Source organism: Anser anser (genome assembly GCF_964211835.1).
Source record: "Anser anser genome assembly, chromosome: W".
Classification (NCBI taxonomy): domain Eukaryota; kingdom Metazoa; phylum Chordata; class Aves; order Anseriformes; family Anatidae; genus Anser; species Anser anser.
This window is the reverse complement of record NC_139731.1, coordinates 13,538,789-13,562,725: the sequence shown is the minus strand read 5'-3', so window position 1 is coordinate 13,562,725 and position 23,937 is coordinate 13,538,789. Positions and strand designations below refer to the sequence as shown.

General features: G+C 46.5%; 2 protein-coding genes and 1 long non-coding RNA gene across 3 annotated transcripts; 1 reads left to right on the top strand and 2 right to left on the bottom strand.

Annotated features, from left to right (window-relative positions):
* Positions 1-249: 249 nt before the first annotated feature.
* LOC310888777 lies at positions 250-3,383 on the bottom strand. Its single transcript, XR_014576156.1, has 3 exons — positions 2,919-3,383; positions 1,976-2,228; positions 250-1,913 (listed from the first exon to the last, which is right to left on the bottom strand). It is a non-coding gene; the product is annotated as an uncharacterized lncRNA (long non-coding RNA).
* Positions 3,384-5,802: 2,419 nt separating this feature from the next.
* LOC310888756 (uncharacterized protein) lies at positions 5,803-13,878 on the bottom strand. The gene is made up of 2 exons (XM_083815818.1): positions 13,171-13,878; positions 5,803-7,686 (listed from the first exon to the last, which is right to left on the bottom strand). Exon 2 carries the CDS (start codon positions 7,560-7,562, stop codon positions 6,468-6,470), a length of 1,095 nt encoding a protein of 364 aa, XP_083671944.1. The 5' UTR covers positions 7,563-7,686; positions 13,171-13,878; the 3' UTR covers positions 5,803-6,467.
* A 356-nt stretch (positions 13,879-14,234) lies between these two features.
* On the top strand, positions 14,235-23,869 carry LOC310888762 (uncharacterized protein). Its single transcript, XM_083815830.1, has 4 exons — positions 14,235-18,959; positions 20,708-20,763; positions 21,318-21,461; positions 22,486-23,869. The coding sequence occupies exons 1-4, from the start codon at positions 18,898-18,900 to the stop codon at positions 22,545-22,547; spliced, it is 324 nt and encodes a 107-aa protein (XP_083671956.1). The 5' UTR covers positions 14,235-18,897; the 3' UTR covers positions 22,548-23,869.
* The last annotated feature ends 68 nt before the right edge of the window (positions 23,870-23,937 follow it).

The following is a 23,937-nucleotide window of genomic DNA, read 5'->3' as shown; positions in this document are numbered from 1 at the left end:
TTTCTACGTATTGTAATTTATTTTTCAATACTCCCAAGCCCTGCTTTCCCAGAAAGTTGAATAGCTTGTTAGTAGCTTCCTTCACAGCTGTTTTCTCCTGTCCTGACAATAAACGATCATACACATTTTGTAACAGAAATTCCTCCTTGGGAGGTTGGAATTGCTCCAAAATCTGTTCCAGAACTTTGCCCAAATAAATCGGTGGCCCTGTAAACCCCTGAGGTAAAACTGTCCATATGTATTGTTGCTTCCGCCCCCATTTCAGAGACTTTCCAGTCAGAGGTGAATATATCTTTGCTCTCAGGGCCTGAGAGCACTCCATTAATACCACTGTTATTCCAGTCTAACAATTTACTATTTGAATGCCCAATTTCATCATCAAATCCCTTCCCAACAAGTTAGTCCCTGCCTTGGGTACATACAACAATTGCCCAGAGATCATTTTATCCCCTAGTCTCAGCTTGGTACCCCCCAAAGGTGGCACTGTTATCCCAGCCCCTTCTACCCCCATCACTTGTTAGGGTTTCATTAGTTAATTTAAGCCCTGATACTTTACAGGCCAGTAATGACCTAGCTGCCCCTGTGTATTGTGTTTGATGGCAAGGTTCGGGGGGGGCTGCAGTGGCAGCCCCCACGAGGAGAATCCAGAAACCTCCCCGTGGCAGATAAGGGACAATTTCATCCGGCCCCAGAGGGGCCCACCGCTGCCCAGAGCCAAGCCATGAGCAACACAGTCCGTGCCTCTGTGAGAGCACATCCACGAAAACAAACAAACAAACAAAAAACCTGCTGCTCAACAGCAGCTGGGAGAGGGAGGAGCGAGAAACCTCCCCGGAGACACCAAAGTCAGCACAGAAGGAGGGGGTGGAGGCGCTCCAGGCGCCGGAGCCGAAGCCCCCTGCGGCCTGTGGAGAGGCCCCTGGTGGAGCAGGCTGCCCCCCCTGCCCCCCCCCTTCTCGATACTTGGGAACCTGACCAAACACCACAGCAAATATACCAAAACTTCTAGACTGTTACTTAGATAATGCCTACATTCTCTTTCCCTGCTCATTCAACTTTCCCAACTCATTCAAAAAAACAGCTCTGTCAAACATTACATACCACACCTTTAACACCTTCAATAACCCTTTTTAACACTTCTTCTTATCTTTCTCCAGCCTGTACTTTCACCAAAGTCTCAGTCATTAGCCAACTTAATTCCATACCTTTCTCCCTCATCCCATTTTCCTTCTCTCCTCCTTCTTCCACTCCGGATATTCCTACCTGAAGTGGCCAGCCTGCCCACACTTAAAACATCCCATCAAAGCCTGTCCCTGCTAAGATTCAGGCCACAACACGGGTAGCTTTCCTTGCCTGCCATTCCTTCATCTCTCTTCCTCTCCTTTCCATCCTGGGCCTGACTCCCCCTGAAGATTTTCTTCCTCTTTCTCCAACCCTCTGCCTGACTACCTGCTACACTGTCAATACCATTAGTTTCACTCTCTGCTTTTCCTTCTCATCTCCCCTCCTGACATACACGTTCAGGGCCTCCCACAGGAGGGCCCCCCAGTGACTGTTCACTACATCCCCCCCACCTTCTGGAGCATTTTCTGTGCATCTTGCCAGGCTTCAATCACAAAATGAACTTTCAAGAGCCCTTGGGATACTGGGTCCTCAGGATTCATCCCCAAGTACTTTCTCATTCTGACCCCAAGTCTCTCATATGATTTCTGTGTTGCACACTATTATTCTTCCAGCCAGGATCGGCAAGTGGTTATTTCTGCCCTGCCGGTATTACCCCTGGTCCTGGAGGATGAGCTCTTTCCCATTTTTGTACAGCAGCTCTCCTCCTGATCATTCCCATTTCTTTCCCTGTAAACAGCATATTTATATACATAATTCCCCCCCCAAGAGTATAAGTTAAGTCCTAGGAACTGGTCTAATAGATCAGCTAGCCTGTTGGGGTCCTCAATTAAAGACTTCATCTCCTTAAAACCCCTAACCTCTCTGCTGGTAAGGATGGGGGGAAGTTCAGTTAAGAGGATACACAGTTAGTGTTAGTGCTGTTAGTATCAGGGAAGGCAAAATTCTCAGTACCTCTTCTACCTTGTTCTAATTCTTGCCAGAGCCTAGAGTACGCTCTTCTCTAGGGACAGTGTTAATTGCAGTCCCTGTCTCCTTTCCTGGAGCGACTGCTGCTGCCACCGGTGCAATATTAGGATTATAGGGAGCATAACTTGGCTCCTCCTCTGGAAAAAAAAGGAGTCTTATTGTTTACATATAAATTTAAAGCCTGAATTTTCATCAGGTCCCTATTTTGGCCAAAATACTGCTGTTTCCTTAATTGGTTCTTTTGTCCAGACTAATACACAATATTTAACCATTTTTTTTTCTTTTATCATCTCCTCTAATTTTGAGATTATTTTTCCAATTTCTTATAATTCTTCGGGAAGAACTTTCGGTAGGCACTCCCCCAGGGATATTTCCCTGTCCCCTGGAACTCATATTTCCCATTTTTCCTAGCCCTTGTCAGTGTGCTGCTACAGAAATTTCCCTCCTGCAGGGTACCACACACTGGAAAATGGGGGTGTGGTGTACTCCCAAGCACTTCCCTGTGCAAGGGGTACCGCACACCTATGAGTTTACCAGATTCCCTGGTGTACTTCCAAGCACTTCCCCGTGCAAGGATTACCACACACCAAATTTCCCTGGTGTAGTGCCAAGCACTTCCCTGTGCAAGGGCTTACCGTACACCAAATTTCCCGAGACTCTTCCTTTCTCTCCCTTATCTCACGCTTCGTCTGTCTCCGGCCGCGCCCCTCGCGGAGCTACGGAACCGCGGATCAGGACTCCACACTCACTTCGTACAAAAGTACGTCTCAATCACACGTCACACAGAGTCTCACCCGACCCCCAAGGCAATACTTAATATTTCTTACCTTGGTCTGTGCACAGAGTTACCGGATCAATTCTTAAACCCGGAGTGCCTACCTTCTTCCCTTCCCCACTACTTCATGGATCCTGCCTCTTTCATCAGTCTCGGGCCCTCTGTCAGCTCTCCGCAGAACCGCCACCGCCGATGCACAGGACCCTGAAATCAGCAGGGCATGCCTTCCTGCTGCTGCGGCGGTGGGGCTCCCCGGTAGGTGACTGGATCCCGGACGAGCCCCCAAATTGTGAGAAACGCTCCGTAGCCAATAACTTAGGCTCAGGCGAGGATCTCAGTGAAGTAGTAATTTATTCGCGATTGCAATGGCAGGCGTCCCACAAGCAGGAGCGCACCTACTGGTTCCAAAACACAGTTTATATACTTTTCGATGACAGGACCCTCCCCTGTTTCCCCACTGAGTGGGTAATCCAGGTTCACAACCTATCCGATGCTTCACAGACAATGCATGGCCTTCAGTTGCCGGCCTGTTAAATTTCAAATTTCATTTGACTTTTTTACAGTTTGAACTGGTAATGTTTCTTCACTTCTCTGACTTGACTTAACACCGTGATTTTCACCTAATTGTTCTAAGGAGTCTGGTTGTCTGCATTTTACAAGGTCGCCTGCTAAGTTTTCTTATCACTGCAAGCATATCTCAATACTCCATTCCTTACCTTTAAACAATGTAACTCTGCAAAACCAACATTTTTATTCCCACATGTGGGGGCATCACGCAGGGTGTCTGCGGCTGTCACCACTTTTTCTGTGTAATTTGATGCTGCCTGGGTGTGCTGTAAAGAGCTTGTTTGGGTGGGATGACGTAGTAGAGAGAGAGAACTGAGCCTCTTTAGCCTGGGAAAGAGAAGACTGAGGGGAGACCTCATCAGTGTGTATAAATATCTGAGGGGAGGGTGTCGAGAGGATGGAGCTGGTCTCTTTTCAGTTGTGCCCAGTAACAGGACAAGAGGCAACGGGCACAAACTGAAGTACACGAAGTTCTGGCTGAATGTGAGAGGGCATTTCTTTACTGTGAGGGTGACAGAGCACTGGGACAGGTTGCCCAGAGAGGTTGTGCAATCTCCTTCTCTGGAGATATTCAAAACCCACCTGGATGCCATCCTGCGCAATGTGCTCTGGGTGATCGTGCTTGGCAGGGGGTTGGACTAGATGGTCTTCAGAGGGTCCTTCCAACCTTGGCCAGTCTGTGATTGTGTTACCCAGAGATTTCCTTCCAGGGCTCAGTGCAGCACAGACATCAGTCACGCCTGTGCCTGGGGTGAGGCAGCAGTGCTGGGCTGTCAGCTTCCCTGTGCATGAGAAAGGAGGGCACATGCAGTAAATCATCAGAGGCCAAAAACACTTATAGACCCTGCTCAGGGGGATGGATCCTGCTCCCATGCTGAATAGGCTCTATGAAAACACCAAGGGGTGGCTGGTGGCAGACAGGACAAGGACGGGCAGAGTGAGGGTGATGGAAAGTTGCCCTGCTTTTGCCTTCTCTTTTCTGCATATGAAGCCCCATCACTGTCATGTTTCAAGTTTGAGCCCAGGATTTTACTTGTAGGTCACTTTTGACTGTGGGTTGGAGAAGAGCCAGTGCTCTAGAGCCTGACCTGGATCTGCCCGGGCTCTTTGCACTAATGTGGGTAATGACATGCTCCCTGCTCCCATTAATTCCTTTCTTTCTGCTTCAGGAAGAAGAGTGGTCTTCATGGGTGATGACACTTGGGAAGGACTCTTCCCAAAGAAGTTTTTCCACTCGTATTTCTTCCCTTCTTTCAATGTGAAGGATCTTCACACTGTGGACAATGGGATCCTGCAGCATCTCTATCCAACCGGTAAGCAGCTCTTCCCCCGAGGCTTGGCTAGCCCTTTATCTTATGCAGGGGTCCTGCTGTGTGGGAGTGTGGCCATGGGGGTCGACAAGCCGCATGGTTGGTGATAACATCAGATGGACTCTTATCGATGAGACCATCAGGAATGTAAAGAGTGTAGAGGGAACAAAGAAGGGTGATTCAGGAGACGCCTTGCTGTCTCGGGTTGCCTGTTCTCCAGCCATTAAGGCATGGAAGTTGCTGGGTGTTTGCTGTTGCCAGGCAAAGTTGTTGACCAATGAATAGTTAGTGGAAAAGTACTGCTGTGGGGCGAATAGTAGAAGAAGGAAGCCTGTCCTCAATATGGGGAGGCAACAAGAATAATGAAGTTATATCCTCAATATGAGAGATGAAGTTAGGCCCTCAGTAAAAGATAATGAAGTTATGGCATCAATAAAGAAGCAGCAGTTACTGATCCTAAAAGAACCCTGGTGTCCGTGTGGTCGTTACAACACACTGCTGCAAGTTTGGGGTAGGACTGTGGAGTTTTTTTCTGTTCCAGAGTGGCACTGGGCAGTCACACCCACTCATGTCTAGCTGGATTTCCACATGTTATAAATGACTGAGTCCCAAATAGGATTACAATCAGAGTTTACAATTTATTAAACGAATAGAGGCAAGCAAACAGCGCTGGGTGCGCCGGGAGTCTCTGCTCCACCGGGACGCACACCCGTTACGTAAGGCATCTAATTTTTTATACTCCTAGGCTAATACATATTTATTACTACTTCTAAAAGAGGCAAGGTTATTATAATTGGTTTCCCGAATCCGACGTCCTTCCAGGTGCACCTGCTTATCAGTCTCTGTTACTTTCTCGGGGGCCGCTCGGACAGGGAGACAGGGAGGCTCATATTCTTCCTCCTTATCTAGTGGTCTCTTGGCCGGCTGTCAGAAGTTACTGCACATTCGTGCAAAGTCAGCAGTTTTTCTCCGAAGAAATCCCTTTGTTCTCTTCTCGCCTAAACCCAGGCCTCAATGTTAACCCTTCAAAACCCCTTAGTGGCACGAATTGCTGGACCATTTCTTACAATTCCTCCCTTTTTTTTTTTTTTTTAATCATCAATTCGTGTCTCTCCTTCAACCTTTGTCAGTAACAATTGGATTTCATCAGTCAGTTCTCGGGGTGTCCACTTCTTAAGCATCATTATCGACACGTCACCTTTTCTCTCCACTGAAGTCATCACAAATTGGGTGCTATTTATTACTCGCCGTATCAACAACGTAAAGCAACGTATCATACAAGGTATAAACAATAATGTCACTATACCACATAAAAATAAAAACAGCATCCTTTTAACCCATGGTTCACCAGGCAACCATGAAAAGAAATCCCAATCCATACCCTTCCAAGTTTGTACTGGGACGTGGGCTAGCTTTCTAATTTCCTTTGTTATCTGCTTGACCACTTTTCCATTATCATCAATCTGTAGACAACAATTAGAATCGTTCAGTTTTCCACATACTCCCCCTTCTTCTGCTAGTAAATAGTCTAAGACCATTCTATGTTGGAATATAGCATTTCTCATTTGAGTGGATTGGTCAGCCAAAAGATCCAAGGCTGTCGCTGTTTGATTTGTTACAATTTCGAGGATAGCTTGCAACCTAATTATTCGGTTCAAATTATAAATAGGTTCTCGGGCTCCTGATATCAACTCATTCGGGTTCCAGGTAGCTGGCCCATAATGCTATATGATTCTTTCAGGAGGCCATTCATCCTTTCCCCATTCTTGGGCACTACCCCCGGTTAAGGAAGTATCTATAGATCGTTTCACTCTGTTCAGGTCATCATATAATCTTATTCCTAAATGATCTCCTTGTGTTTGTGACAATAAAAAGAACAAAGGTCTTATGTACCCCACATAGCATATTCCCGACCAATTTCCAGGTAGCCTCTTGTAAGCATGTTTGCCACACACCCAATAATGTCCCTTTAGGGCCCATGTCCCATTTGGAAAAGGACCATTCCATCCCTTTTTAGCCCTTGGGGCGTGATAATACAGAGTGTCCTTGTTACCGAGTGGTCCTGTTACAATGTCTGCCCCGTTCGTACTCGTATATGCGCACTTCCAAGCTCCCGCATCAGGTTTCCACTTACAGTCACAATTCAGTTCTCCTTGGTGGCCAGTTATATTATAAGCTGACCAGAAATGCTTAAAGAACACTCGCCTCCCATTCTCATTCTGCCATCTCCAGCGATAGACCCGCACCACATGCTGTTCCTTAGTGGTGTTATCGCGCTGACAGCTCAAGATTTGACCATCAAATTGTCCCCCCGCTTGTGCTCTTGCCAGAGTTTTACATCCGGATCCAAAAAATTCTCTGTATGAGCATTTCAGCCAAGTCCCATTTCTCAGCTGAACATGTGTGGTGTTCCATTTCCCACTACGTGCTGTACAGTTTATAGGACTACATCCAGGATCGGTACAATCATATCCAGGAGACAGAGTCCAATTGCAAATGCTTTTTCCCACCGCCACTGTTCCTGTTCTGTTCAAGCAGTATACACCCCGAGCTGACGAGTGCAACTGCCATGGGCCTCCTTCCTCTTTCCAAAATTGCGTCCCATTATGAACTTCGCTCAGATTACTGACCCACCACTTGGGTTCAACTGGGCCTGCTACCCAGGGCCAACTTTCAGTTCCCCCCGGTCCTCCACAAATCCAGCAGTTACTAAGGTTAAAGGCCCTAGCCACTTCCTCCCCCAAAGTGAAAAAGTTATTCCTCCATTCTTGCCCATGGCCCAATTGCCCCTGTAAAAACAATACCAGAAAGTATAGCATTTCTTATCCTTTTTCGTCGTCCAATCTTGAGAGTGTGGGAAACGCCTTCAATCATGAGGTTGGGCCCGCTTTCAGAGCTTGTGTTACCATTCAGCCCTTCGGGGTGATCCAGCTCCTGGAAAAACTAATCACAATTTCATTATGGGTTTAAGAGGTTCTCATGTTACTTTTCTCAGGACAACCTGATCTTAGCGCGGGAGAAGTCCGGTCGAGGCCCTCTCACTCGGCAGTCAATACCCATAGGGGTTGCCTCCCTCGGTAGACCATACACACCGCAGTGGAGGGTCCTACCCCGGTCTTGCCTTCTCCCTTTCCTCCCTTCAGCCTTGTCCTCTTTATCCAGTGCCCTTACTTCATGCAGAACCTTATTGCTGGGATATCAGTTCCTCTTTAATCTCAGTTTCAGTTCCCCAGGAGTGGACTCAACCCTCCAGGCTTCGGTAGTTATTGGTCCTTTTATTCTGGATGCGTGGGTCCAACCCCTTTCTGCTGTTCTCACAGCTGTTTCAGTAGTAAGTAAAACAAGGTACGGTCCCTCCCATCGGGGGTTCAATGATTCTTCTCTCCAGGTTTTTATTAAGACCTTGTCTCCTGGTTGTATCTTATGAATAGCAAATCCTAAAGGTGGTGTCTGAGTCATCATCCCAATTTCTCTTAGCTCCTGTAATCTCCTTCCAATGGTAATTATGTATTTCTGGATACTATGATCCTCAACTACATTGTTCCCTAGGGGCATCCCTTGAGAATAAGGCATACCATATAACATTTCATATGATGATAATCCAGTCTCACTGTGTGGTTTAGTTCTTATGTTTAAAAGTGCCAATGGTAAGCATTTCGTCCAGGGCAGCTGTGTCTCGATCATTAACTTAGTCAATTGTTGTTTTATTGTTTGATTCATCCTTTCTACTTTCCCTGAGCTCTGTGGGTGCCAGGGAGTGTGGTATTCCCACTGAATACCTAATGATTGACACAACAATTTTATTATTTTAGAAGTAAAGTGTGTGCCCTGATCAGAATCAATGTACTGGATTATCCCATACCTTGGTATTAAATGTTCCAATAAAATTTTTACCACTGTCTGTGCAGTAGCTCGTGCTACAGGATAAGCTTCTACCCATTGTGTTAAATGATCTACGATTACCAATAGATATTTCATTCTCCCTACCTTGGGCAATTCAGTGAAATCAACTTGTACTTTCTCGAAAGGCCTATAAGCTGTTTTTCTCCCTCCCATAGCTGCTTGTCGAAACACTTTCTTATTTATTTTCTGACAAGTTAAACAACCTTGTGTAATTTGTTTCGCTATTTCAAAAATTCCAATGCAACCAAATTGTTTAAGGAAATGATCGCTTAATGCCTTCATACCCCAATGTGTTTGTGCATGTAAACGTTCCAGTATTTGCCTCGCATAGGCTTTTGGCAATATCTCTCGCCCGTCAGGCAGTGTCCATTCTCCTTGTTCTAACTTAGCCCCTATTTTCTCCAATTTTGCTTGTTCTTCAGGGGTAAATTTCTTTTCTTCTCTTTCTCGCCTTTCTTCCTCTCGTATCACATTGATTTTAACAACCTGAGTCCTCAGGGCTGCTTCCTGGGCCTCCTTATCTGCTAGATTATTTCCTGTGATTCGATAATCCAATCCCTTTTGGTGTCCTCTTACATGTACCACTGCTATCTCCTTTGGTTCTCTTAATGCCCTTAAAATTTTTATTATTAACTCTTGATGTATAAGATTCCTCCCTTGAGTATTAATTAGACCTCTTTCTTCCCAAATTTTTCCAAAAGTATGGACCACCCCATATGCATATTTAGAGTCTGTATATATTGTCCCACTTTTCCCTTTTAATAGTTCCAGGGCCCTACATAGGGCATACAGCTCACAAGCCTGAGCTGACCATGATGGGCTCAAAGGTCCGGATTCCACAGGTTCTAAGTTCTTATTAATTATTGCATATCCTGATTTTCTTTTTCCTTCCACTACTCGGGAGGAGCCATCTACAAACAGTGCCTCTCCTTTCTCCAACTCAGCATCCTTTAAATCCGGCCTCACTGTTGTCTGGGTCTCAATTACCTCTAAACAGTTATGTTGTACTCCCTCCTGTGGTTCTCCGAACAAAAATTGTGCTGGGCTCTGAGCAGAGGTTACCCTCAGTTCTAAGTCAGGTGAGTCAATTAGTATTGCTTCATACTTTAGGATCCGACTATCCGTTAACCATTTTTCTGCTTTTTGCTGTAACACACTTCTAACATTGTGTGGAGTATACACCTTTAAAGGAGCACTAAAGGTAATCTTCCTAACTTCTTCTATTAGTAATGCTGTAGCGACCAGAGCTTGAAGACAAGCAGGCCACCCTCTACTTACTGGATCAAGCAACCTAGAGCAATACCCTACAGGTTTCTTAATCCCTGCCCAATCTTGAGTGAGAACTCCATATGCTGTTTGGTTCGATGTATTTACAAAGAGATAGAAAGGTTTTTCCAGATCTGGAAGGCTCAGTACAGGTGCCTGTATTAAAGCCCTTTTTATTTCCTCAAATTTCTGATCATCCTCTGTGAACCACTTAAGCTGGTTATTAGTTAATTTCTCATATAAGAATTTGACCTTTTCACTGTAGCCTTCAAGCCACGGTCTACAATATCCTAATAATCCCAATACTTGCCGAATTTCCTTTTTAGTTTGTGGGGGTCTTAAAGATAGAATCCCTAATACCCTGTCAGGATCTAATTTCTTTTTCCCCTTACTCAGCCAGTGCCCCAAGTATTTTACTTCCTGTTCCACAAACTGTAATTTCGATCGAGACACCTTTAATCTCCTTTCCCCTAAAAAGTTTAGCAATTTAATAGTAGCTTCTCGGGTTCCCTCTTCAGTTTCTCCTGCTATTAATAGATCATCCACATATTGCAATAATTTGACCCCCCTAGGTAACGTGAAATCTTGTAAAATTTTTTCTAAAGTTTGTCCAAATAGATTTGGTGACTCTGTAAACCCCTGTGGTAGCACAGTCCATCTTAATTGTTGTTTTCGTCCCGTTTCGGGGTCCTCCCACTCGAAGGCAAAATAATCTCTGGATCTCTCATCCAGAGGGCAGGCCCAAAATGCATCTTTCAGATCTATTACACTATACCAGGTATGTTTGGGAGATATGCGACTCAATAAAGTATAAGGATTTGCCACCACAGGGAATTTAGCGAGTGTTCGCTGATTTACAGCTCTCAGGTCTTCTACCATCCTGTATGACCCATCCGATTTTTTTACGGGGAGGATGGGTGTATTATGAGGCGACATGCACGGTTCTAAAGTTCCTTTTTCCAGAAGCCTGTCAACCACAGGTTTTAACCCCTTTCGACCCTCCATTGGTATAGGGTATTGTTTGACTCGGATTGGACGATGGGGATCCATTATTTGAATATTTATGGGGTCCATTTCTATCCTTCCAGTCTCCCCCTCCTTATACCATACTAAAGGGTTAATGACTTCTTCATCTTTTTGTGTCAAAGTGTATAATTTAATCTGCAATTCGTCCCCTTGACTCTGAATGCTCAAATTCAATCTTAAAATCAAATCTCTCCCCAGTAAATTGTACTCCGCTTCAGGGAGCAAAAGAAAATCATTAACATAAGTTTTCTTCCCAGTTTCTACTTTTACATTTTTCAAGACAGGCACTCTAAAAGGCTCTCCTTTTGCCCCTATCACTGACATATAATTGTTCCCTTCCTCTACTCCTTTTGGAAGTTTTTGAATAGTAGATTTTTCAGCTCCTGTGTCCACTAAAAACAAAACTTCCTCTTTATGGGGACCAATTAGTAGTTTTATCAAGGGCTCCGTTGATGTTGACGTCCCCAGAAGATATAGCCCCTGACACCCCTATTCTTCTTTGAATGTTTTCTCATCTTGTTCCCGCTTACGACAGTTCCTCTGAATGTGTCCCTTCTTGTTGCAATAGTAACGAGCGGGAATGGTGTATTTCTCTCGACAAGACTGCCCCCTAGGGGCTTTCTCTATTCCCTTCTCCCTCCTTTCTCCGGACAGAGTCTTATTTCTCTGACTTTCTCTTACTGCTGCTACAAAAATCTTAGCTTTTGCTTTTTGTTTTTCCTCATCTCTCCTAACATATACTTTCTGTGCTTCCCTAAGTAACTCTTCTAATCCCCTCTCTTGCCAATCTTCCAGCTTCTCTAATTTCCTCCTTATGTCCCCCCAGGATTTAGCTACGAATTGCGTTCTAAGGAGTGCAGTTCCAGCCACCGTATTCGGGTCAATTCCAGAATACATTTGTAAACTTCTCCTTAATCTCTCCAACCATTCTGTTGGAGATTCATCTTTCCCTTGTTGCTCATTAAATGCTTTATTAATGTTTTGCCCTCGGGGAACAGCTTCCCTTATTCCCTGTATGATTAATGTTCTCAAATCCCTCATATTCTGTCTTCCTTGGGGTTGTTGATGATCCCAGTGGGGATCCACGTTTGGCCATTTTTGGTCTCCTGGGGGTCCTGCCTGATTCTGTCTCTCCCACATTCTCATTCCAGCTTGCCTAATCATTCCTTTTTCCTCGACAGTAAATAAGATCCCAAAAATGGACTGTATTTCTTCCCAGGTATAAGTATTGGGACCTAGGAATTGGTCCAGTCTTTCAGCTACTCCGAGGGGGTCATCTAATAAGGCCCCCATTTCTTTCTTGAAATTCCTTACATCTGTGGTATTTAAGGGGACTGCCACAAACCCAATGCCTCCCTGATTGCCTCCCAGGGGTACCTCTCTTAAGGGATATAGAGAAGCTCCCTCAGATGTGGCAGTCCTACTTCTCGTACATGCAGCCGGGGGTCGGTCTGATTCCGGTGCTGTCGGCGGTGGAGATACCACAGCTGCCGGAGGTGGGGCCACTGCCAGAGGTGGATTGTTAGAATATAGAGGTGGTAAATTATCTAATGGCTCCCATTTATCCTCTTTTTCTTTTTCCCGTTTTTCTTCTCCTTCTTCAAACTCCTCCTCTGTTTTTAGTGTAAATACTGAGGCTGGAAAAGGACGTGAAGTCCTGATCCATAATCTTGCATAATCACTTTCCTCCTGACTAAAAGGTTCCTTTGAGTTAACATGTAGATTTAAAGCCTGGCAAACCCAGTCTTCAAAAGATCCGAAAATAGGCCAAAAGACATGTGGTCTTAAAGGCTCCTTTGGCAATTCTATCATACAATACTGAATCATTTTTACTTTGCTTTTTCCTTTTCTGGGGCCCCTATCGTTCCAATTTCTAATCATTATCCCTAATGGACTTTCTGGTGGTATGTCTGGTAATTTGCTCCCTTTTCTCTGGTCCCGGGTCTTCGATTTAATCTGACCCATCTAGGAATTTTACTGTGGCAATTCCTACAGCCCTTGGTTGCCTTAGTGAGAGTGTCTTGCAGGGGGTTTAGGACCTATCACCCGCCCACGAATCCTATAGGAATCGCTTCGGTCCTTCACCGGCCAAGTCCCTCGCGGGAGATTGGAACCGCGGTTAGAAGACCTCCACAATCGCTTCGGAACTACGTTCCGTCTCAGTCACACTCTCACACACACACAGGCAACCGAATCCCACCCAACCGAACGGTATACACATTAAATACTTACGACTCCGTCGTCTTCGTTCGGATCTTCGCGCGCAGAATTACGGGCAAAATATAGTGCTGCAGCCGGCAAAAGGGAGCTCATAAAAATCTAAATCTTTGCTTGCCCTTATTCAGGTTCGAGATGGCATTAGTCCCGACCTGACTCGAACAGGAGCCACCAAATGGTGGGGGCGCCCCTCCTAGATCAAGTCAGAATTCAGGAACCAAGACCATCCCGGACGAGCCCCCAATTGTTATAAATGACTGAGTCCCAAATAGGATTACAATCAGAGTTTACAATTTATTAAACGAATAGAGGCAAGCAAACAGCGCTGGGTGCGCCGGGAGTCTCTGCTCCACCGGGACGCACACCCGTTACGTAAGGCATCTAATTTTTTATACTCCTAGGCTAATACATATTTATTACTACTTCTAAAAGAGGCAAGGTTATTATAATTGGTTTCCCGAATCCGACGTCCTTCCAGGTGCACCTGCTTATCAGTCTCTGTTAGTTTCTCGGGGGCCGCTCGGACAGGGAGACAGGGAGGCTCATATTCTTCCTCCTTATCTAGTGGTCTCTTGGCCGGCTGTCAGAAGTTACTGCACATTCGTGCAAAGTCAGCAGTTTTTCTCCGAAGAAATCCCTTTGTTCTCTTCTCGCCTAAACCCAGGCCTCAATGTTAACCCTTCAAAACCCCTTAGTGGCACGAATTGCTGGACCATTTCTTACACACAGATAAACCAACTTTCGGGGCCTGTAACCTGCTTCTCTAAATACTTTTCTTCCATCTGGGTGAGAGCACAGATTGGTGTGATAAATTAGTAGGGGGTTTGTTCATTCTCTTCAAGGATGTAAAGAATCTGATAAGGTTTCGCAATTCACAACATTGTGATAAGGGGATTAAGCGAGTAGATAATGAGGAAGGGAGGTTGGGAAAACATCCTTGTTAAAACAAAGGATTCTGTGAAGCAACCCACCGCAAGACATCCTGTTTGCTGCTTCACGACCCCCCCCCCCTCCCTTGAACACGAGTACAACGCGTGAAAAACAACGACCCCCAACAACGGACCGCGCAGCCTCAGAAGGCTCAACAAGTCCTGACAAGCCGGAACTTGGATGCTATAAAACAGTGACGAAAAACTCCCTGGAAAGGGAAAGTTGCGTGCTGTGGCGGAGCGGAGACTCCCCAGCCGCCCAGCGCTGTTTTGCTTGTGCCTGCTTACTTAATTAATAAATTATTTTAGATGGACCAGAAAATTGCGTGGTCTCGCTTATAACAAATTTGGTGCCGTGACTCGGATGAAGGCGGATTGACTGGGAATCTCTCTAGGGGACGCGCCTCGCCGATTTCGGTGGCCCCGGGAACGGGAAATCCCGCTCGAGCCCTTCAGCGACGAACCCAAAATTAGGCACAAGCAAATAAAACCGGTAACCCCAAGCAATCTTTGTGCATGAAGGCCGAACGAAGACCCACGGGGTGGGTAAGTATAGGCCGGTGATCCGTTCGGTTGGGGTTGGTGATCCCGGAGTGCGTCTGTGTGAGACGTCCAATTGCGGACGAAGTGAGTGCGGACCCCTCAGTAGTGCGGTTCCCACATCCCGCGAGGGACTGGGCCACGACCAGGGGGAAGCGGCTCTGTGTGTGTGTGAAGGCGCTCCGGAAGATGGGACAGAAGAAGAGTAAGCCTTCTGGTCCCATGGGAGGGGTAATGCCTAGTGCTAGGTTGCCCCCTATTCCCCCAGATAGTCCGCTGGGGTTAATGATTAAGAATTGGAGTGATTCCCCTTTTAGGCGGGGAAAGGATAAAGTAAAAATGATTCATTATTGTGTTGAAGTTTGGGGAGGTAGGCAAATTATTGGCCCATATCTGGGTCATTTGAAGACTGGGTTTGCCAAGCCTTAAATGTTTATGTAAATGCAAAGGAACCTTTTTGTTTACAGGAGAGCGAATATGCAAGCCTTTGGATTGGCTCAGAGAATCGAGTTAATCTGTACCCTTTAAAAGAAAAAGGAGGGGCAAAATTACAAATTGTGGAGCAAGAGATAAAGTACCTGGGGCACCAGTTAAGTAAGGGGACTAAGAAGTTAGACCCAGGCAGAATCAGTGGAATATTGGCTTTAGCGTCCCCGCGAACTAAAAGGCAGGTACGGCAACTGTTAGGGTTGACCGGATACTGTAGACAATGGATAGAGGATTACAGTGGAAAGGTTAAATTTTTATATAACAAGCTGAATAAGGATGGATTACTCAAATGGACAAAAGAAGATGAGGAACGACTGAACAAGTTAAAGGAGGAATTAGCACGCCCCCATGTGTTAAGCTTACCAGATTTAAGGAGGCCGTTTTGTTTTTCTTTGTGAACAGCGCAGAAGGCACAGCATACGGAGTGCTGGCCCAAGAATGGGCAGGGAGTAAAAAACCTGTGGCCTATTTGTCTAAATTATTGGATCCGGTTAGCCGGGGTTGGCCAAACTGTTTGCAGGTAGTGGTAGCTGCTGCCTTGTTAGTGGAAGAAGCACAGAAGATCACTTTTGGGGGGGGAAATCAAAGTAATATCTCTACACAATATACGCGGGGTACTGCAACAGAAGGCAGAGAAATGGATCACTGACGCCAGATTATTAAAATATGAAGGAATTTTGATTTCCTCTCCAAAATTAACATTAGAAACAACCTCCCTACAGAACCCTGCTCAATTTCTTTATGGGGAACCAAATGAGTCCTTAGGACATGATTGCCTCCGAAATATAGAAGAGCAAACGAAATTGAGACCTGATCTAGAGGAGGTGGAATTACCCATCGGTGAACAGATATATGTGGATGGTTCCTCGAGAGTAGTCGAGGGAAAGCGAAAATCAGGATACGCGTTAGTAAACAGGAAAACATTTGGGATAGTGGAATCTGGACCTTTGAGCCCTAGCTGGTCCGCCCAAGCTTGCGAGCTATATGCCATATTGCGGGCCCTAAAATTGTTGAAAAATAAAAGCGGTACAATATATACAGATTCAAAATATGCTTATGGGGTAGTACATACATTTGGTAAAATATGGGAAGAAAGGGGGCTCATCAATTCACAAGGAAAGGGTTTAATACATCAGGAATTGATTACCCAGGTTTTACAAGCTATCAGAGAGCCCAAAGAAATTGCCGTAGTACATATAAAAGGGCATCAAAAAGGCCTCACCCCTCAGGTTAGGGGTAATAATCTAGCAGATCAGGAGGCAAAAAGGGCAGCATTAATGAGTATAAGAATTATAAGAACGAGGGAACATTGCCCAGACTGTGGGAAATACTTAATACTTATACTTAATACAATAATTAATAATATAATAATTAATATATAATAATATATAATAATACTTAATATAATACTTAATACTGTGGGAAAGACTTAAAGGAATTTCCACGTTATGATTGCTGGAGTGAATGGGGAGTTGATGGGATTGAATGCAATTGTTCTGAGGAAGAAAGCCCGCCTTATAAAAACTGCTACAAGTGCGGGCCGGCTAACTCCCTGTGGTCGAATGGACCCATTCCCCTCCCCTTACTCTGTTTCACTATTACAGAAGAAGACAAGATGACACAAATGGGGGTTCGAAAAAAAAAAAAAAACGATAAAGGGAAATGGGTACTGCCCGATGGACGGGAAGTGTTACCAAAATCAGTAGCTATGAGGGTGCTACGGAGATTTCATGAACAGATGCACTGGGGAACCCAGGCGTTGGTGGATCAATTTGCCACAAATTATATGTGTATAGGGATTTATAATATAGCAAAGAGGATCGTAAATGACTGTATAACTTGTCGGAGGGTAAATGCTCAACACATGAGAAAAAGGGTCCCGGGAGGAGGACGAGAATTGGCACATCGACCTTTTGCAAAGATTCAATTAGACTTTACTGAACTTCCAAAAACAGGGCGATATAGATACTTGTTAGTTGTTGTAGACCACCTCACAAACTTTGAAGCATTCCCTACGGCAAGGGCCACAGCTCAAACCGTGGTAAAGATATTATTAGAAAGCATCATACCCAGATACGGGATAATAGAAGCAACTGACTCTGATCAAGGCCCACACTTTGTGTCAAAGGTATCCCGAGACACGATGAAGGCTCTGGGAATTAAATGGGAATATCACACTCCCTGGCATCCTCAGAGTTCGGGAAAGGTAGAACGAATGAATGGTGAAATTAAAAAGCAACTAACAAAGCTTATGATAGAGACAAAAACCTCCTGGGTGAAATGTTTACCGCTTGCACTATTGAATATCCGAACATAGCCCCGAGCCGATGTCGGAATCTCACCTTTTGAAAGGCTGTATGGTATGCCTTATGATTTAGAGATGCCATCTGATCACCCCCAGGTACAGGATATCCAATTAAAACCTTATTTAATACAGCTTATGAACCGACGGAGGGAGTTGCAAGCGAAAGGCTTGGTGGCTAGATATAGCAATCCATAGGATACAACCTGGAGATAGGGTTCTAATTAAGACATGGAAAGAAACGTCTTTAACACCGCGGTGGGGAGGCCCCTATGTTGTTTTACTTATCACAGAGACAGCTATCCGGACGGCTGAGAAGGGGTGGACACATGCCAGTCGCGTGAAAGGACCGATCCAGAAAAGCGAATGGGAAGTGGTCACAGGCCCTGATGACTTAAAGCTTACGTTGAAACGAACTCGATAAGTATGGTTTAACTGTCTATGTATCGTAAAAAGGGGGAGAGGGGACCCTGTGTGATCGGAGAAAGGTCGCGGTTACCCGAGAAACTCCCCTGAAGAACACTGCTGCTGCCGAGAAGAACCTGCACCTTGTAGTTCGCTGCAACCGAACTGACAAGCGAGGCAGAGAGTGAAACGGTGGGGAATTACGTGGCCAGGTAAAGAACTCCGGAAAATGGGCCCTAGCCATTTTTTTTTGCGATACATAGTAATGGGTACGATTGTTTTCACTGTTCCTGGGTCTGCGCACCCTCACAAACCTTTTAAATGGAGCCTGATTAGATGAGAAGATCACCATGTTGTTCAGCAGATAACTACTGCTGGGGGACTGATAGGGGAGGCATCATCTATATAAAGAAGGAAGAGACTAAGAGTCCCCAACGGGTGGGACCAAATCAGGAACTGTCGGGGAGTGTTTTGAGGATTCAGCCTACACAAGCTTTTAGAATGCTAACTCCTAATAGCCCTAAACCACTGGAGGTTGCTAATAAATCAGTAAACCCGGAGTACGGGATTAGAAATGAAGGGGTGACCGGGAATAACATATGGAGAATCATGAATGCTAGTTATCAGTTGTTGAATCAACCAAATCCAGACGTGCCTAGACCTTGCTGGTTATGTCTTGATATAAGGCCCCCATATTACGACGCCATTGGGGATCTGGGAGAGACCACCCGTTCAAACGAAACCGATCCCCCACAATGCCATTGGGGAAGGGATGTAGGAATAACGTTAACGGAAGTAACTGGGAATGGCAGGTGCGTAGGCACGGTCCCTGGTGAGAAGTTCCATCTATGCAATATTACAGAAAATGTTACACAATTAGACAAAGAAAAATGGTTAATACCAGCAGATAACACTAGATGGGTCTGTTCATCGACGGGTGTTACTCCTTGCTTATCACTCAAACTCTTTAATGTGTCTAAAGATTTCTGTATACAGGTAATAATTGTACCAAGAATTCTGTACCATTCTGAAGAGTGCTGAGTATATGCAGACCACACTGGAGTAGTGAGGGATACAATGATGAAACTCAGAGAAGGATTGGAAAAGAGGAAACGAGAGAATGAAGCCAGGCAGAATTGGTACGAATCTTGGTTTAATTATTCACCTTGGCTTACAACTTTGCTGTCAACAATAGCAGGACCTTTACTGTTGTTTATATTAGCACTGACTTTTGGACCACGTATATTCAATCGAGTAATCGCGATTGTAAAAAACTGGTTGGAGGCTGCTCATCTTATGCTTGTGCGTGTGAGATATGAATCCCTGGAGCAGGAGGAAGATGGTGCAGAGACTTTAGTGTTGAGCAAGCGAATACTCCAGAAGTTCAATGAACAAAATATGTTGGAAAAAGAAAAAGGAGGGATTGTGATAAATTAGTAGGGGGTTTGTTCATTGTCTTCAAGGATGTAAAGAATCTGATAAGGTTTCGCAATTCACAACATTGTGATAAGGGGATTAAGCGAGTAGATAATGAGGAAGGGAGGTTGGGAAAACATCCTTGTTAAAACAAAGGATTCTGTGAAGCAACCCACCGCAAGACATCCTGTTTGCTGCTTCACGACCCCCCCCCTCCCTTGAACACGAGTACAACGCGTGAAAAACAACGACCCCCAACAACGGACCGCGCAGCCTTAGAAGGCTCAACAAGTCCTGACAAGCCGGAACTTGGATGCTATAAAACAGTGACGAAAAACTCCCTGGAAAGGGAAGTTGCGTGCTGTGGCGGAGCGGAGACTCCCCAGCCGCCCAGCGCTGTTTTGCTTGTGCCTGCTTACTTAATTAATAAATTATTTTAGATGGACCAGAAAATTGCGTGGTCTCGCTTATAACAATTGGTAGGACTGGGCTACAGTTTAAAGTCATCCTAGAAATACACTGCCTGGATGGAGCAGGAGGAGCAGCTCTTTCCTCATGCTTAATTTCAGTATGTGGCCACCTGGGCAGTGCTCTAGGACATATCCAGTAGTGTAGCTATACAGTGGAAGGCTGGGGCACAGCACTGCTCTCAGCAGAATATCAGTGTTGATATTCTTCACTGATATTCAGCGTTGATACGTCTTGGGGAGAAGGTGAAGTGTGAGACTGATTTGTGAATTTTGTGAGATTTTAGACTCCTCTCTATGCACCTAGGACTAGGGGAAATGTTCTTTGTGCATAAATCTAAATAAATCAAAGTTGCAGTGTTCTTTCACGGGGAAGGTTGGGAGGTTGCCCCAGCAGTGGGTGCTGCCTTGTAGGAGAGCCACAGTTTGTCGCTGAGCTGCAAGCATGTTGGTTTTCATCTGTCAAGACCCTGGAGCAGAGGAGAGGGGTCAGGGTGACTTTCTAGCTAGGGACAGCATTGGTGTGGCCAGCCCATGTCCCAGGTGGGATGCAGAGGGGCATGTTGATGAGTCTGACCTGAAATATCTCCAGGGAAGTACTGGATTTCTGCATTCTCCTTTTCCTGAGCCTCCCCTTGGTTTAGCTCAGTTTACGTCAGTTTGAGTTAAGGGTATATCCTTGAGGAGAGGCTGGAGCAGCCAGAGTACCCCTCACCGGGCACAGGGCTGGCCAGTGGGCTCCTGTCCCAGAAGAGTGAGAGTCTGCACTGCCTCACGTGGAGAGCAGCTTCCTACCTGCACTAGGGCTGGGCGTGGATCAAGCTGGGTGAGAACAAGGAGGCCATAACGCAGTTCAGCAGGTGATGAAGTCCCCCAAGAACCCAGCAGGCAGCAATGGTTGGTGTGGGCAGAGTGTAGATTGGTGTGGGGGCTGATATGACAGCTTGCAGCTGACTTCCCAGCCCAGGAATGGCACTGAAGTTCATCTGTCCTCCCACCTGCAGGTGCCTCAGCGAGCTTTTGCGGTTCCCACTTTATGGGCCTGGTGCTGAACTGACAGGTGAGGCTGTCTGCAGCTGTGTGCTTGGCAGTGGTGGGTAAAGGAGCGGGGCTGCAGTCCCACTGCCACCTCTGGCAGGAGGTACTTGTCCTGGTGTGCTGAGCTCTGTGCCATGCTGGGCCTCTGAAGGGATGGGCTGGTTGGGTTGGGGGCAGGGTTTGCCCTCAGCTCTGCCTCCTTCCCTGCTAGGTGACAATTAAGTGGTTGTGAACTGGAAAGCTTCTCAATATGGGATTCCCAGGGATAATTTTGCACTAGTTTTTGCAAATAAGCAGCTAAAGGCCAGGCTGCTGCCTGCTGAGGTTGCTGTTAAGCTGTAAGCACGTGATGTACTGAGCTCTTGATGTTCTTTGCTAGTTCATTCTGCTGCCTCCTTGCCTCTTTCATCCTGGCAGCCTGAAGCTGAGGTCTGCCATGGGATGTTTGTGGAGCCAGAGAGCTGGCAGATGAACAGCCCAAGTAAATGTGTGGCCTGTTTTACCACTAACATGGGATGTGGGGGCAATGTCTGGAGGGTGCTGTCCACAGGTGTGTGCGTTTTTTTTTTTTTTCAGTGATAGGGAATCTCCTGCCAGAAGTGGAGGTTCTCCAGAAGATCAGGTTGCTTTTTCTCACTGGGCGAGGTACGCAGTTCCTGGAGCTGGGGAAGCACAAGGAGGCCTTGCTGGATTTCCTGTACGGCTTGCAGGTCTTGCCAGGTGAGAGGCTTTTTTAGGGGAAGGAACAGAAGTGATTCTCACTTTTTTTTTCTTTCCCTGGACTGCTTTGCTACCTTCAGCAGGAAGGTCTCATGATTTATGTCATGTTTATTTAAATACCAAGGACTGCTGTAGGGCTACTAGCAGTGTTAGGTACTTGAGGTGCTCCTCTGGAGCCTGGTCAGCTTACTGCTAGAGAAACAGACCAAAACTATTGCTGGATGAATGTGTCAGAACCCTGCCCACAACCAGTACCCTGAGACAGCTTGAAAGTCAAAAATCCTGGGCACAGCTAAGGCATGGTATGTGCTGCTACAGGGGTGACCTGTGGGCACCTGGACCAGCCCCTTCTGCTCAGTGCTCCAGTGGCACTGCAATGCTGTAGGGAGTAGGGATGTGAGTTTTGGCAGGGTCTGCCAAACCTGCTGGTTCCAGTCCTGACCAAGGTTCCTTCCCAGAGCCTTGCACCAGGGCTACAGACCTGCTTGCAAGGAAAACCCCAGCCCAAGCAGAGGAGTGGCTGTCTGTACTGCAGGGCTGATGTCATCTGCCTTGGCTTCTGTCCTGGCTGCCAGCCCTGGGGGTAATTAGAGCCTGTGATACAGCTGGGAAAGTCCTCCCCTGTCACACCACCTCTCCTCCTCCAATGTGTCTTGTATGTGACCCAGCTGCTAGCTCTTACCTGATACAAGCCCTATGGAAGCTGAACCAAAAGCAGGAGGCTGCTGCTCACTGGTGGAAGCACTTGGAGAGGCCCATGGGGGGAAGATGGGCAGCAGGAAGGACAGGAAAGGCGTGTTGTGGGGCATTTGGGATGTCAAATGGCCAAAGACGAGAGTTTCAGCAGTGCAGCCTGTGCTTTAAACTGGGGGCAGTTTAGCTTAGCTCCTGCTGGCTTTTACCTGCAGCTTGAATGTGTCAGGGGAGCTTCCCCCCTTGTTTTCCTTCAGGAGGGGTGAACTTCCTAGTAGTAGGACCAAGGGAATGCCACAGACCTTATTGCTGCAACACACTTCTTTTTCAGGCCCTTCCCTTTGTACCTCCTGTGAAGCAGGCAGCCTTCCTGCAGAGGGAATCTCTTGCTAGAAGCATACAGGATTACCTCAGGAGCACGAGCCAGGATCCCTTCAGCTAACCCAGCCAGTGTCCTCATCACCACCTGCTGGAGTCTCTGTGCACCAGGATGACATCAGGCCTTTAAGGACTCCTCCAGGACTCAAAACTGCTCTTAGATAAAGCTGGATTTCCCAAAAGACGGAAACAGAACAGATTCCCTTTTCTAATAAACTGAATAGATCTGAGGCTTTTATGCAGTTTTTTGTGCCCCCTTTCCTCCAGCAATTCAGAGTGAACATTTGCAATGAAGACCATGGCCTTGATGCTGCCATGGGCTATGCCCCGGGGTGGAGATACCCTTGTTCCTTTGAAACTGGTATTAGCTCATCACCATCACTCCTTGCTCCAGGGAGCTGGTGGTGGAGCCAGACAGCCTCAAAAAGCAAAGGACTGTCAGATCACTGGTCTCATCTGTGCTGTGTATGTTGTCTCTTTTCAGTCACTGTGGTTTGCAGCCTGGAAAAGAAGTTTGGGCTCTGAGGTCTGAATTACACGGTGGTGCACTGGCCAGGGAAAGCAGCAGGGCCGAGACCTGTGCGTCCCTGGGGGTCCTGGCCCTAAATGCTGCACCTTCTTACATCTGCAAGCAGGGGGGAAGAAGCTCTCACCATGTGCTTCATGCAGCTCGTTTTGAGCTCAGGAAGGTTCCCTGTCCGTGCTAAGTCTTGGGTGAGTCTTGTCTACCACAAGCCCAAAGAAAGGGTTGAAAACAACTCTTTGGTGTCCAACATGAAGAAGCCCCGAATGTATCGCCTCAATAACTAGGTCGGTGCTGATGAGGCAAGAATTTGGCCTTGACCCAGAATAGGCTGCAGGGTGAAACTGCTCTTGGAAGACCCTAAATTCAGTGGGGTCCAACTCCTCTGCACCTAAAGCTGGGGGAGCCCAGGGGTAGACAGGCCTCACAGTTGCTCTTAACTCCCACCTTACTTCAGCCCTTTAAAAAAAAAAAAAAAGAAAAAAGGGCAGGCAGGAATTAAGCACAAGAGCAGCAGGTAATTAATTTATTCATAAGCACCTGCAGGAAACCAAGGGCGTGGCTGGTGGGGGGCTGGCCAACAACAACTGTCAGCAGTACCTGGTGTTCTCTGAGGCAAGTGGAGGGAGCTCACCCTCCACAGAACCCCCCAAAAACCTTAAAATGGGGGAAAACCTACTCTAAAGCTGCCTGTGGGGCCAAGCGAAGGGCTGGTCCTGACTTAGCCCCTCCCTGTTGGGGAACCCGGGTGCGCTCAGCGCACCAGTGCCGCTGCCCGAGCTGTCAGTCAACCGCCTCCCGCGCCTTCTATTGGTCGCTGGCGGGACGGGTCTTCCACCTCTATTTTCCTATTGGTGGATTTTTACCATTGGCCGCCCGGCT

Excerpts from the sequence above, each read along its gene's own strand:
- LOC310888756 (XM_083815818.1), bottom strand. The coding sequence starts at position 7,562 with ATGCTATACTTTCTGGTATTGTTTTTACAGGGGCAATTGGGCCATGGG.
- LOC310888762 (XM_083815830.1), top strand. The coding sequence starts at position 18,898 with ATGATGAAACTCAGAGAAGGATTGGAAAAGAGGAAACGAGAGAATGAA. Across the intron at positions 18,960-20,707 it reads AATGAAGCCAGGCAGAATTG|GTGCCTCAGCGAGCTTTTGC; the intron begins GTACGAATCTTG and ends TCCCACCTGCAG. Across the intron at positions 20,764-21,317 it reads GCCTGGTGCTGAACTGACAG|TGATAGGGAATCTCCTGCCA; the intron begins GTGAGGCTGTCT and ends TTTTTTTTTCAG.